General features: G+C 32.4%; 1 protein-coding gene across 1 annotated transcript in view; it reads left to right on the top strand.

Moving 5' to 3' along the window:
* Positions 1 to 16358, top strand: part of LOC145662184 (caspase-3-like) — a 207984-nt gene that overhangs the window by 8351 nt on the left and 183275 nt on the right. Inside the window, exon 2 of the mRNA XM_081727516.1 lies at positions 2605 to 2727. Coding sequence (XP_081583642.1) covers positions 2605 to 2727 — 123 coding nt within the window. The remainder of the gene's footprint in view (positions 1 to 2604; positions 2728 to 16358) is intronic.

The following is a 16358-nucleotide window of genomic DNA, read 5'->3' as shown; positions in this document are numbered from 1 at the left end:
ATTACATATACATGAATTTCCTCGGTCATATTTTATAGTATGATAAATTTGAAAGTATTAATTTATATCACGTTTTCATAAGAAATCGCAGACCAGATGAATTAACTTACTTGTAGTTATAACTGCGTGATATTTATTTTAAATATTATGTCTATGAATAGTGTTTATATGATGATGTAGTACATATATTGGTCTTGTTTCGATATTGCATGATATCTACATATAGAGAGATTACCAGATAGATTACCAAGCATTAGAAACCAGCACATTGTTATTTATAATAATGTTAAAATTCTTCTTTCAGCTTCCGTACATCTGTTTTAGTTAACATCGTTAGATTACAACAGTTCAGCAAAATACAATATTCTCCACACGGGACATATTTATTTGCTATATAATAAGAGCATCATTTTATGTTCTCTTTAATACATATATATTTAAATTATTACCATATTCTCGTATATTAAATCAAGCCTTCTGCCTATGTTATAAATATCCTTACCTCGTTGCCTAATAGACAAGACATGACTTCAAAACTGCACAGAGAAGAAATGTTTGGGTAGTTGGAATTTACAACTTAAATAGAAATAAACAGTGCTGTGTTGCTGTGCGCTATGGATATCTTACTAACCAGAAATATTATGCTGATAAATTGTCATAGATCTTTCTGACAATAAATATTACACAAATGAAATATATTGTAGGTTGAATATCATCCGACCAGCTTTCGTGTTGACCAAACGATTATTATAAAATACTAGAATTTAGCTAATGATTATTGCTTAATTTGTGAAGTTAAATTTTCATTTATTTGGCGGCATAGCAAAGAGTAGAAGGGCTTAAGCCCCCAGAAGAAACTCTTTAGTTAGCCATACTCGTTATTTTCTCGCTCCCCGTTTCAAAATATATCTTGTGTATTTTAATTAATATTTACTTAGAATAGCTGCTATTAGAACTAATCAATTATTTATGGTTATTTTTTACCAGAGCAAGATATCGTAGATCCTTATTTTCATACGCCTGCCGTTCCAAATAACGTATTTTAATCAAAATGTTTATGAGAATATTAACCTTTTTAAAAATCTATTGAATTATATTGTCTCTTTTCTTTTGTTTTAAATAAAGAATCTCTATATATTTTCGTTTCCTTCTTCCCCTTCTTGTTATGAAGTACTCTATTAGATATAAATATTAAGAATGCAATTCATAAAATTGCTTGGCACAGGTCCAGAACAGGTTGACATTTTAACAAACATTTAAATTACAATTTTGTAGCAAATTGAACTTGTAAGAAAGATCATTAAATTGATTTTCAGAACAAACCCAAGCAAATCTATACTTTCACAAACAATAAATTATGAACAAATATAACAAAAAGCAACAAAGCTGTTATGGCGAATTGCGGGTCATAACAGACTGGTACGGGACGTCACCTGTGTAGACACATTTGCACCATCCCATTTAGCTTCATCATGGAAAGAGGCCGGAAATGCTACTGAGACAACCTGTAAGCGAAAAGACAAGAAATATTCAAAATTAAAGGAAGATCATATCTTCATTGCCTTTGTTACGGAAACAATGGTAGTTTTTAGCCAGGAAACCAGGGAATTTCTAAATAAGATTTGATCGAAATTAAAATCTCAAGACGTGAGATCCAAGAAGTGCACAATTTTTATTTCAATGCATTAGTTTAGCAATTCGGCAAGGTAATGCAGTTAGCATTTTAAGTTCCTACCGTTCTTCCAAAATATAAGATTTTTTAATTTGAAATGAACCAGAATTTACGAAAACTTTGGAGTGAAAATTTTGTAAATTACTTAAGTTTAGTTAAGTCTGTGATATTTGTCATGCTACTTCCAAAGATGAATAAGATGGAGTTACTCGCTCCTCTCAATTACGAAGTTACTTGTTCTATATAAAAGTTGTTTATTAAACTATTGTTAGAAACGCTGCTTTAGAAAACAAACTGTTGTGGTATGTTAGCACAGAATGTGAATGACTAATAAATTTAAAAATTAGTCTACAGTCATACTGAATGTATCAGAAACCAGTGTGCACCCAGTTTATGATGCCTTGATCGTTGTCTTCTATTTATCAGGTATTCTATTTTAGTGAGAGACTACCTTTAATAGTTACGTTACAAGTTTAAAATTTCGGTACATTACGTATCCTCTAAATAACAATAAATATCTTTCTTTCTTAAAAAAAGAGAAGTAGGAAAATGGTAATAGTTGTACGCAGATTTTGAATTAAACTATGTATGTTTTTGGTATTACAATGCTGTACTGTTGAAAATCAATCTAATGAAATTAAGTGGAAATTACACATAATTGAAATAATATTCTGTATGTTGAAATTTCACAAACCTTTGGTTTATTTCCAGAGAAGCTGCCTATGCTGAGAAATTGGTCTTGGTAAAATTAAAATTTTCTATTTAGAAAAGTTTGTTTTTAGTTCAAAACCTTATAAATAGGCTCATATAGTGTTCTTCTACTACTTCTCTATCAATGAAGATTTTTAGGATAATAGAATAATTATACATCAAATTTTGTTTGTTTCTTCAAACATACTCAATATTAATGTAATATTTGTTTCATTTATTAGGATGAGCAAGCTGAGCCTTTCTCCAGTCTACCAACACAACAGCAGAATGTTTCCGAAAGAACATTCTCAGAATTACAAAGAGAATCCGAGAGCGGAGGATCTGAGACACAATCTAACATTGAGGTATGTATAATACTGTCACACATATTAAGTACATGTAAATAGACTGATGATATACTTTTGTCTCTTTGTTTCAAGTTAAAAGAAGTACATGCATTACAATGAATACCAACGAACACTTAAAAGATGTACTGGCTTTCTCAATAAGGTATACAAACAGCTTAAAGATCTTTGCAATTTTTTTAGAGGAATCAAGGTATAATTAACATAATGTTGGAGAAAATAGTCTAACATAAAATATATACCTAAGGCATGTCATTGAAACAAACAAAAAATTGAAGTTACATTCTCCTCTTGATGTTCATGTTTATTTATTTTTCATCAACACAATAGGCATAAGTCCAATTACAGTGTTGGTGTGTTAAAAATAAATTTACAATAATTTTCTTAAACATATAGTTTGTATAAAATATGCCAATTTCTTTGTGTTCGACACATATTTTGCTATAATAAGAGCATATTCTCCAGATTGATGATTTTAATAATACGATAAACTTTTCTACTGCAATAGAACAGGTCTGAGTTATCAACGTGATTTTTAAGTGTTGGGATATGTAAATTTAGTGCCGATATCAGATCCGTATAATTAATCTCATTTGTACTATTTTATGAAGGAAAATTAGATCTATCACGCTTCGCCTTTGTTCAAGTGTAGAGACACAGAAGTTGTATATTACTGTTTGATAGTTTTTACAAGATGAATAGATTAGAGTTCTCTTCAATGTAAAATATTTGATTAATTTAGATTGGATTTTATGGTTCAATCAGTTGGTGGCGGTATTATGTTGCTATGCGTTCCAGATCACAGCAACATATTTCAGTTTTGATCAGAATACGAATAATACATATTTGTTAGTATGGTAATATTGTTAAACTACTTTCCAGTTTCAATTATGAACCTAACTATGCATTAGCTTTGTTGTTCAGAGATGCATTAACTACTGTATTTTCACTATATATTAAATGTTAGATCTGTATCAAACGTAACTCCGAAATTTTTCACTGAATTTCTTCTATTTAGCAAGGTCTGATTAATTGGATAATTAAACTCTATTTCTTTTTGTTTATAGTAAACGATAAGATGTTACATTTGTTTATGTTTACACTAAGTTTATTAAGAGAACACCAGTTAGCAGCATTTTACGCTCATGTTGTAAATTGATACAGCCATTGATGATCTTTATCATAACGTATATTTTGAGATCATGTGCAAGGAACAACTTGTTACTTGATATATAATCAGGACAATCGTTAATGAAAAAAGGAACAATAACGAACCTAGGTTAGAGTCCTGTAAAATTCCAGAATGTCCAAAAAAATCAGTTGATTTATATTCTTTGTAGATAACAATTTGTTTATGTTTGATTAATATGATGAGAACTTGATCAAAGGAGAAGAGAAGTTATACTTACCTAGCTTATGCAATTATACTTTGTGATTGACACTGACAAACAGCTTTTCAAAATCTATATACTGTATATTGGATCAATCTGACATCCAACATGTAACGAGTTTGATATATAGTCTGCTAATTTCCAAGTTTGTTGTTGTTGCTGATTTGTGTGTAATAAGTCAATGTGTGTATGATGAAATTACAGGTTGCATATGTTCAATTATCCGTCCGTATAGGATTTGCTGAAATATGCTCGTGAAAGTAGGTGAAATTTATATGGGGCGGTAGTTATTTATCACATAGTTATTATTGATCTTTGGTATTGGGCAACTATAGATGACTTCCATTTATCTGCAAAGATGCATGCTTTTAAAATGAGGTTGAATGCAATCCATAGCGGATATGTAAAAACATCTATACACCCTTTTATAATATACGGAGGTATTCCATCAGGCCCAACAGCAATTCTGGTCTCTAATTTTCTTGATTGCCATTTCTACATTAGATTGAGTGATTTTCTCTACGCTAAGAGACTCTAGTTTTTCTTTTATTTACACCATTCAATAATTCGTTTGTAGCAATATTGATCATTTCTATGTCAGACACAAATACTGACCAGAAATACTGTGCAAATGCATTGATTATCTGATCATTATTGTAAAGTTCATGTTCCTCACAGTTCAATTTTCCCCAGTAAGATGTTTAGTCTTATTTTTATAAGGTTCCACAATTCATTAGTATTGTTATTGATGTTATTTTCTGATCCTTGTATGAAGTTCTGAACGACAACTTAATGTATTTCTTTATTTCCCAACGTAATTCATTGAATTTATTGTGATAATTTACTCCTCTATTACGTTAGTATTTTTTATGATAGATTGCTTTAGTTTTCACTTTTCTAAAGTTTCATTTGTAAGCCAGCACGGATAAGCTGTTCGCTAGTTGTTTTCAAGTGGCACCCACTATAGATAATATTATAGAGATTATTAACTAGGTCGTTGGCGTTTCCAAAGTTCTTTAAGCAGTTCTAATAAATATACAGAAATTCAAGAAATAGCCCTAAAAAGTCAGCTTTCCTAAAATTGTATCGTGATATATTGGTATATTTTAATCTTCGCTCTTATTTGCTGCTTCATGTTTATTACTATGTAATGATGGTGTACATCTTCTGGAATTAGTCGATAACATACCCTACCGACTTCTATATTTGTTATATTAGGTAGAACCATATCTATCGAATGATTATTTAGTGACTGTAAATTATAATAAATCAAAATCTTATAATTTGTTGCATTTAGAAGAGCTTGTTTCAAAATTAAATCCTGGACCGTTTATTTCCGGTAAATTGAAATTACCAATCAGGAGAACAGGAGTTCCTCAAGAACAATTAATTTAGAATCAAGCAAATAAATCATTGGAAATTTAAAATTAGATCCCGGTGAGAAATACACAACACAAATATATGTGGTTTTCCCCTCAGTGTTTATTTTGACAATGAAAGAGTCATAATTATTATCACACCTGCCAATAAGCATAAGTAACGTTTAGTTAGCGCTTCAATAACAACGCCCCTACCCTTTGTTTTACAAGTTTTGACAGAGTTTCTGTCTTGTCTCAAGACAGTATATCTGTTATCGAGCAGTTCAGGATCATGATGAGATTCGTTAATCCATGACTCAGTGATTGCAATTAAGTCGTTATTGTTAGATAGTATGCACAGAAGAATTAAGATGTTCTATCACGTAAGCTACAAACATTTTCATAAAATATTTTTAGATATTCTTTATGGTTTGTAAGACCAGTTTCTATTTTTGAACAAAAAAAACACGATTCTTCGAGATCAGAAGTAGTTCCTTTGCATTCCTTTTTTAAATCACACTCTGCTTCTTTGAGGGTGTGTTAAGGTCGCCCGGGTACTCTTCCTCTCTCTTTACCGGAAGATGGAACTTCAGCACCGGTAGGTGCACTCATTGAAGCTGGCATTTGGTTACGCACTTGTAGTGTTCCAAGTTCAGCATTCACATTACTCGGAATTTCCTGTTTTTCTAATAGCGTTGCACTGAGTTCAAATCTGACAAACTTTATAACACGTTCCTGCGATTTTTTTTCCAAAACTCGACACCTTCCCACACGCCAATGTTTCGAAGTATTAGATTATTTCTTCTTGAATAATTTTCTAATTTTTTTAAGAGTACACTGTTAATAGCCAAATGAGTTTTGAGTTCTTCATTCTCTTTTTTTACAGCATTGCGTTCTTCACCACTACTTGCAGCTGATTATTTAGGTAGTTAATTACACTTTAAATTCCATTTATCTTTGAGCCCATTTGTTCCAATTGTTTGTACAAGTCATTTAATGATTTGGAACCTGGATTTACTTCTAACGAATTAGAGCCTGGACTTACTTCAGTTCCACCAATTACAAGTAGCACTGAAATTATTAAACCAAACAAGAGAGTTTACGCAAGTAAGCACAAATTTCAGAATTCCAACAACATTTGAAATAGTGCCCCCTGATACAAAAGGTACAACACTTCATGTTTTCTTCCTCCAAAAAAAAATCACTTATTTAAACATTCCCTTACGGTAATTATTAACTATAATATAAACAAATTAATTCTATACCCTATACAATAACATCAATTAAAGTTGATTCGCTTAGCCTCAATATAAAAAATGATATGTATAAGTACATCCTTCAATCAAAATAATCTGAATTGCACAGAAACCTTCTCGATGTAAACGAATAGCTCAACTAACAAGCTCTATTTTGCTATTAATTCAATCTAGGCACACCTTCCGGTACACCCACTATGTTACGACTTATCTCACCTAAACAAATGAGAGCGACGGGTGATGTGTACACATCTTAGAGCCCTACTCATAATAGCAACATAACTAACATTACATTCAAATCCACCTTCATTTAAATAATTTCATAATAAAATCCGTATAAACATTCCATTGTAATCCATCTCCTCTTACTGATAAGCTGCACCTTGACCTGAAGTCCCCCTCAATAAAGATAATGAAGGTCTCTAACCTCTCCTTAATACCTTCAACTACGGCGGTATACAAACTGCCAAACAACAGTAAGTAAAATATATCGTGGATTGTCGATTACGGGACAGATTCCTCTGAACAGCTTAAAATACCGTCAAATCCTTTGAGTTTCAAGAAGATAACTACTATTACCCAGGTATCACACTTTACATTAAAAATAATAGGGTATCTAATCCTAGTTTAACAAATAATTTCATAGCCTCAAACATAGAACTCATTATTTTAAATAATAATTTCACCTAAAAATAAATAAAACAAAGCCCTTTAATTTAAATTTATAACTACAGCTTAACAATCACTACTTCTTCCCTTCAACCCCCTCGTCTCACCGCGGCAGCTGGCACGAATTTCGCCGGGTCTTCTTAAACCTTAACTGCTTCAAACATTAATCAATAAACAAAAACAAGTACTGCGACCAATTATACTTCATTATTTACCTTTAAGATCAATAATATTTATTTCTTATCCGGAAGGTTACATGTACAACTAGATAAATAAGAGAAGAAAAGCCAGGATAATACTTTATTATTAATTTATAACGCTAAAATAAATAATTATTAATTATGTATTTAATCTAATTAATAAAAATTAGTATTAAATAAACCCTATTTCCCCCTTGTCTAGGGTACAATTTTGTTTTTTTTTCCCTCAAACAAAATTGTATCCTATACATGTATATTTATTTTCTCCTTACACATATGCTGTAAAAACTAGCTTATACTGGATACGTTAAGCTTATTAATATACCTTTAGCTGGTATCTCAGGCTAATTAGGAGGATTTAATAGATTTTCAAGTTTTAATTATTATTAATATATAATATTTCTAAATTTAATTATTATAACACAATATTGATCTATTTAAATTCTCATATACCACTATAAATAATTATTAAATAATGATAAGATGCCTGATTAAAGGATTATCGTGATAGGATAAATCAAGTATTTCAATATACTCTTATTACACCTAAAAGAATTAAACTTTCACCTTTGACATCAAAAATCAACGTGCGCCGTACACTAAAGTGTAGAAAGATAAGCTAAGATAAGCTAGTGGGCTCATACCCCGCATATGAAAATTGTTCTTCTTTTCCTAATGCTCACTAATCCTAAGACTCTTTTATTCTCTACAACCCTTGTGTTAGGAACTCTTATTTCCCTAACTTCCTCATCATGATTTGGTACTTGAATTGGTCTTGAAATTAACCTCTTATCATTCATCCCCCTGATTTCAAAGACCAACAATCAACGTCACACCGAATCTGCTTTAAAATACTTTTTAGTACAAGCTATTGCAAGATCCTTACTTCTAATAGCAATTATTTTACTGTACATAGGACTGCAAACTACATACTATTTAATCACTATTTCCTTACTTTTTAAAATAGGCGCAGCTTCCCTCCACTTCTGAATGCCCGAAGTAATAGAGGCCATACTTTGAACAGACTGCATTATTTTAATAATATGACAAAAATTAGCGCCCCTTGGCTTACTTTCTTACAGCTTAAAACCTACAAATCTAATCTACCTAACCTTAATTTTATCTTTAGTAGTAGGCTCAATCGGAGGTTTAAATCAAACATCACTACGTAAAATCATAGCATTCTCATCTATTAATCACACTGGCTGAATACTTATAGCCCTACTATTAAGTGATATAGCATGATCCCTCTATTTCCTATTTTATGCCTTACTTTCAGCAATAGCAGTCACTCTTTTCGCAATAAACAAAATATTTCATATTAATCAAACTTTTTCTAATAAAATTGTTGTAACAACAAAATTAGCTGTTTTTACTAGTCTTTTATCTTTGGGTGGCCTCCCGCCATTTTTAGGATTTTTACCTAAATGAATCATCATTATAAAAACTGCCGAACAAATGTCATTTATTACTCTCACCCTAATAGTAATAACAGCACTAATTGCTCTTTTCTATTATATGCGAATTGCTTATGCTGCCTTCATTATTAATCATCATAACCAAACCTGAACATCCTTAATGAAAAAATCAAGAAACGTCAATTAGATCAATATTCATTATTATTTCATTAAGAGGCATAATTATTTTACCTTTAACTGTCAACATTCTTTAAACAAAGACTTTAAGTTAAAAAAACTAATGGCCTTCAAAGCTATAAATAAAAGGCAATCTTTTAGGTCTTAGTATATTAACTACTACTCCGGAATTGCAGTCCGATATCATAAATATTGACTATAAAACCTAATAGGAGGTTTATTAACCATAAATAAATTTACAATCTATCGCCTAATGCTTCGGCCACCCTATTTAATTTCACTTGCAACGATGATTATTTTCTACAAACCATAAAGACATTGGTACAATATACTTGATCTTTGGGGCTTGAGCAGGGATAGTAGGAACATCACTAAGTCTTCTCATTCGAGCAGAACTTGGTCGACTAGGTAGCTTAATTTGTGATGACCAAATTTATAACGTAATTGTTACTGCTCATGCTTTCATTATGATTTTTTTCATAGTTATACCAATTATAATGGGGGTTTTGGTAATTGATTAGTACCTTTAATATTAGGAGCACCTGACATAGCATTCCCCCATCTAAACAACATAAGATTCTGATTGCTACCACTCTCACTAACTCTACTATTAACAGGAAGAATTGTAGAAAGTGGTGCGGGAACCGGATGAACTGTATATCCTCCTCTCTCCAGAGCCATTGGTCACGCCAGAGCCTCTGTCGATCTTTCTATTTTCTCCCTCCACCTAGCTGATGTATCCTCAATTCTTGGGACAAACTCCCGGAATAACTTTAGAACGAATGCCATTATTTGTTTGATCTGTAGTAATCACTGCTGTATTACTTCTTTTATCTCTTCCCGTATTAGCAGGGGCTATTACAATACTTTTAACTGATCGAAATCTTAATACCTCCTTTTTTGGTCCTTCAGGAGGAGGATATCCAATTTTATATCAACATCTATTCTGATTCTTTGGTCATCCCGAAGTTTACATTTTAATTCTTCCGGGATTCGGCATAATTTCACATATTGTAACCCACGAAAGTGGTAAAAAGGAAACTTTTGGTGTCTTAGGAATAATTTATGCAATACTAGCAATTGGATTCCTAGGATTTATTGTCTGAGCTCATCATATATTCACTGTTGGTATGGACGTTGATACTCGCGCTTACTTTACCGCAGCCACAATAATCATTGCTGTTCCTACAGGAATTAAGGTATTCAGATGAATCGTCACACTTCACGGAGCACAAATAACTTACTCACCTTCAATCTTATGAACTTTAGGTTTCATTTTCCTATTTACCGTAGGGGGTCTCACAGGAGTCGTATTAGCAAAATTAATCTTTAGATATTGTTCTCCACGACACTTATTATGTAGTAGCGCATTTTCATTATGTACTATCTATAGGTGCTGTATTCGCTATCATAGCAGGACTTATTCATTGATTACCCTTATTTAGAGGAACATAAATCCTACATGACTAAAAATTCAATTCTTAGTAATATTTATAGAAGTAAATATCACATTCTTCCCTCAACATTTCTTAGGTCTAAGAGGAATGCCTCGTCGGTATTCAGATTACCCTGACGCCTATACTACATGAAATATAGTATCAAGTATTGGTTCATTCCTCTCCTTCGTTGCCGTCTTAGTGCTTGTAATTATTATATGAGAAGCCTTTGCAAGAGCTCGACCAGTAGTCTTTTCAGATCTACAAACAACATCTTTAGAATGATTTCAGAACCTACCGCCAGCAGAACATAGTTATGCAGAACTTCCCTTACTAACAAACTTCTAAGGTGGCAGATAAGTGCATTGGGCCTAAGCCCCAAATATAAGAGTAATCATCTTCCTTAGAAATGGCCATTTGAAATCAGCTAGGTCTTCAAGATGCAGCATCCTCTGTAATAGAACAAATAGTATTTTTTCATGATCATACAATACTCATTGTAACCATAATTACAGTTCTTGTAGGTTATCTACTAACCTCTCTTCTACCAAACACATATATTAACCGCAACTTATTAGAAGAGCAAACCCTAGAGACTATTTGAACAATCCTGCCTGCTATTACACTAATCTTCATTGCTCTCCCATCCTTACGACTCCTATACTTACTAGACGAAATTCATCAACCAGCAATCACTCTTAAAACAATTGGGCATCAATGATACTGAAGTTACGAATACTCTGACTTCTCCTTAACAGAATTTGATTCTTATATAATCCCTATCAATGAAATAAACCCTAATTCATTTCGTCTACTAGATGTAGACAATCGTATTGTATTGCCTATTAATATTGACATCCGTATCCTAATTACCGCTGCCGATGTTCTTCACTCATGAGCTATGCCCGCCTTTGGTATTAAAGCAGATGCTACTCCAGGACGTTTAAATCAAGTAGCAGCTAATATTACACGTACAGACCTATTCTTCGGCCAATGTTCAGAAATCTGTGGTGCAAATCACAGTTTTATACCAATTGTTGTTGAGGCCTGCCCTCATTCAGTATTTATTAAATGAATAACAAAAATAATACAAGAACTTTCATTGGATGGCTGAAAGTAAGCAATGGTCTCTTAAACCAAAAGATAGTAAAATAACAATTACTTCCAATGGAAAAATTAGTTAAATTATAACGTAAGCATGTCAGGTCTAAATTACTACTCAATAGTATTTTTCTATTCCACAAATATCCCCCTAAAATGACTCATACTATTTATTATATTCTCTCTATGTTACCTTCTATTTGCATCTATTATATATTTTAATTCAAATACACCTGATCCTTCTTTAGACAGCACTAATATTAAGAAAACAACCATAAATTGAAAGTGATAACAATCCTTTTTTCAACCTTTGATCCCTCTACTTCAATTATAAACATATCATTTAACTGACTTAGAACGGTAATTGTACTTCTAATTATTCCAATTCCATTCTGATTCTTACCAGGACGACCAAACATTTTATGAAATAAAATTACCCTAACTCTTCATAAGGAATTCAAAACTATTCTCGGTCCCACTAGTTATCAAGGAAGAACCTTCCTATTTATTTCCTTATTCTCCTTCATCTTGTTTAATAATTTTATAGGTCTATTCCCTTATGTATTTACCAGCTCTAGTCACCTAACCTTTACACTAACTCTCGCCTTCCCCCTTTGAATAAGCTTCATAATCTACGGCTGAATCAATCACACTCAACATATATTTGCCCATCTCGTTCCTCCTGGAACTCCGGCCCCTCTCATACCATTCATAGTGTGCATTGAAATAATTAGTAACATCATTCGGCCTGGAACCTTAGCTGTTCGACTAATAGCAAACATCATTGCAGGTCATCTCCTCTTAACCTTACTAGGTAATACAGGCCCTTCCTTATCTCTCTCCATACTCTCATTACTAATAATTGGACAAATTACCCTCCTAATATTAGAATCTGCTGTCGCAGTAATTCAATCATACGTATTTGCAGTCCTAGTTACACTATACTCAAGAGAAGTTACTTATGTCAGCACCACAAAATCATCCCTACCACCTTGTTGATCAAAGCCCCTGACCACTTACTGGGGTCCTAGGAGCCTTAATTACAACTACAGGGCTCACTAAGTGATTCCACCAATATGACCCTTCCCTATTCTTCCTAGGCATACTAATCACATTACTAACTATAATTCAATGATGACGAGATGTAACTCGAGAAAGAACATATCAAGGATTACACACTATACAAGTTACATTAGGTCTTCGGTGAAGTATAATTTTATTTATTATTTCTGAAGCATTCTTTTTGTTTCATTTTTCTGGGCCTTCTTCCATAGTAGACTAGCACCAACAGTAGAAATTGGATCTTTCTGACCTCCAGCAGGCATTGTACCATTCAACCCAATACACATTCCCCTTCTTAATACTGCAATTCTACTCACCTCAGGAGTTACTGTAACATGAGCTTATCACAGACTAATAGAGGGTAACCACACTCAAGCCACACAAGGCCTACTACTCACAATCCTCCTAGGCCTATACTTTACTGCCCTACAAGCATACGAATATTATGAAGCCCCATTCACCATCGCAGATGCTGTCTATGGCTCAACATTCTTCATAGCGACAGGCTTCCATGGTCTTAACGTTATTATTGGTTCCACATTCCTAGCCACTTGTTTATTACGCCACCTTTTACCACATTTTTCTCCTATCCACCATTTTGGGTTTGAAGCCGCTGCTTGATACTGACATTTTGTAGATGTAGTATGATTATTCCTTTATATTTCTATTTATTGATGAGGAGGCTAGCCTATTTAATATATACAGTATATTTGACTTCCAATCAAAAGGATCACTTAAATGAAATAGGCAATTAATACAGTTTTGACAACCGGTCTATTAACTATTATTATTTGCTTAATCGTTATAGCCATTCCAACCCTTCTTTCCAAGAAAGTTATTAATGATCGAGAAAAAATTCCCCCTTTGAGTGTGGATTCGACCCTAAATCATCAGCCCGAATTCCCTTCTCTCTACGATTCTTCCTCATTGCCGTAATTTTCCTCATCTTCGACGTAGAAATTGCCCTTCTACTCCCAATAACAATCACTATTAACAACATTAATACACTATCCTGATCTCTTGTCAGACTAAAATTCTTAGTAATTCTCCTAATAGGTCTTTATCATGAATGAAATCAAGGGTCCCTAACATGAGCTGACTAATGAAACGGGATAATAGTTAAATATAATATTTGGTTTGCATCCAAAAGGTGTTGCTGTCAACTTATCTCATAAGTAGGAAGCAAATAATTGCACTCAGTTTCGACCTGAACCTTTGGTCTCTTGACCCCTACTTGTTAGTTGAAGCCAAAAAAGAGGCATTTCACTGTTAATGATACTATTGGGATTCCATGCCCCAACTAACGAGATGTGAATAATCAAGAAGAAGCTGCTAACTTTTATCTTTAGCGGATTAGACCGTTAACATCTCTTAATGTAAAATGACTATAACCCCCTTAGTATAAATATTACATTACCTTTTCGAGGTGAAAAAGAGAGAGTGCTTCTCAGGGAGTATTATTTAGGGAATATAATTTTTTCTTAGTATCTTCAATACTATGCTTTCAGTATAAGCTACCTACATACACAAATATAAAGAAACAAAGGAAAATTGTAAAGATTAAAAAAATTAATAAATACATTTTAAATAAATTGTCCTGCGATTGTTGAATTAATATTGAACCATCCTTAAAACTACTATACATGCCTTGAGCACCAAGACATTCTCTCCACCCTTGATCAATATTATTATAATATGCACCCCCTACATATAAAGGTAATTTAATAATATAATTTCTTGATAAGTAAGGTAAAAATCATATACTTCATATCATTGTAGAACTAAAATTAAACTTCACACACATTAAAGACGGCCCAATAGAATAACTTGATAATAAAATGCCAACCCACAAGCCTACTACACTTTCAAGTAGTGCACCCGTTTTTAAGTGTAAAGGTAAAACAACACAATTAACAGTAGGAAAAATCAATCAACTCAATGTTGCACCCCCTAAAATTGCCATCACTACTAATCCTAATATTCCCTTGCACATAGTCCCTAATATTCCCTTCACTACTAATCCTAATATTCCCTTCATTATCACTAATAGAATGAATATTAGTACCTCCAAAGCCCTTACCTGTTAAATAAAATCTTAAACGTACTGAATAACATACAGTTAGGCCCGTAGAAAAACATAATAAGAAAAAGCTGACTACATTAATTAAAGACAAAGAAGAAATCTCCAAAATTAAGTCCTTAGAATAAAACCCAGCTAAAAACGGTATTTCACATAAAGCCAAGTTAGCTACATTTAAACAAGACAAAGTAAGAGGCATCTGACTTACAAGTGCTCCTATTCTACGAATATCTTGTGTATCTCCCACACCATGAATAATTGCTGCTGCACATAAAAAAAAGTAATGCCTTAAACAAAGCATGCGTCAATAGATGAAAAAAGCTAATACAGAAAATCCCATAGACAAAATTATTATTATAAGACCAAGCTGACTTAAAGTAGATAAAGCAATAATCTTCTTCAAATCATATTCATAATTAGCACCAATACCAGCTATAAATATTGTCAATCCTGACAATAAAAGTAAAACATCTCCCGCATAAACACTCAATAAAACGTCTCTAAAACGAATTAGCAAGTAAACTCCAGCAGTCACAAGTGTAGAAGAATGAACTAATGCTGATACTGGTGTAGGAACAGCTATTGCCGCCGGCAATCATGCAGAAAAAGGAATTTGTACACTTTTTGTTATTGCTGCCAAAATAATCAAGCTATAAATAATTACTATCTCATTATTATTTAAAACTCTATGCAAATAAAAGACATAATTTCAACTTCCATAATTCAATATTCAAGCAATAGCTAATAAAATTGCTACGTCTCCAATACGATTAGAAAGGGCGATTAACATGCTAGCATTATAAGACCGCACATTTTCATAATAAATAACTAAACAATATGAAACTAATCCTAGTCCATCTCACCCAAGGAAGATTCTAATTAAGTTAGGAGAAACAATCAATAAAACTATCGAAAGAACAAATATTAATACAAGTATAATAAACCGATTGAGATATCGTTCAGATCCTATATACTGTCCACTGTAATAAATTACCATTCTAGAAATATAAAGTACAAATCTTATAAATATAAACGATATTCAATCAAATAGAAGAGTTATAATTTTTTATTTCTATTAAAAGAAATAACTTCTCACTCAATAAATACACTATATCTATTGATTAAAAAACTCAAGCCTATTATGAATAAAAAAAAACACTTATTCTATTTAAAAAGGCAAATCTAGTTACACAAATTGAAAAAGGTCAAACCATGGCTTAAGGGCAAATAAACCTTCTTTAGTTCCACAAACTAAAATTTTATTCTAAACTACTCAAGCAACTACAATCATAAGAATCTCGGCCCCGCAAAAAAGATCAATAAATTTAAAGGCAATCAGTGTAATATCAATAATAAATATTCTCGCACACTTCCCCCCCCCCAACAAGAATATAAATTAGAATAAGGCATTCCATGTTGAGTATATGAATATAAATACGATCTATAACCAGCTCTAAAAAAAAGAAAGTAAAGCTAAGCCTAA

This window comes from Thermobia domestica, chromosome 10 (genome assembly GCF_964235325.1).
Source record: "Thermobia domestica chromosome 10, izTheDome1.hap1.1, whole genome shotgun sequence".
Taxonomy (NCBI): Eukaryota; Metazoa; Arthropoda; class Insecta; order Zygentoma; family Lepismatidae; genus Thermobia; species Thermobia domestica.
This window is presented reverse-complemented; position numbering and strand designations above follow the sequence as displayed.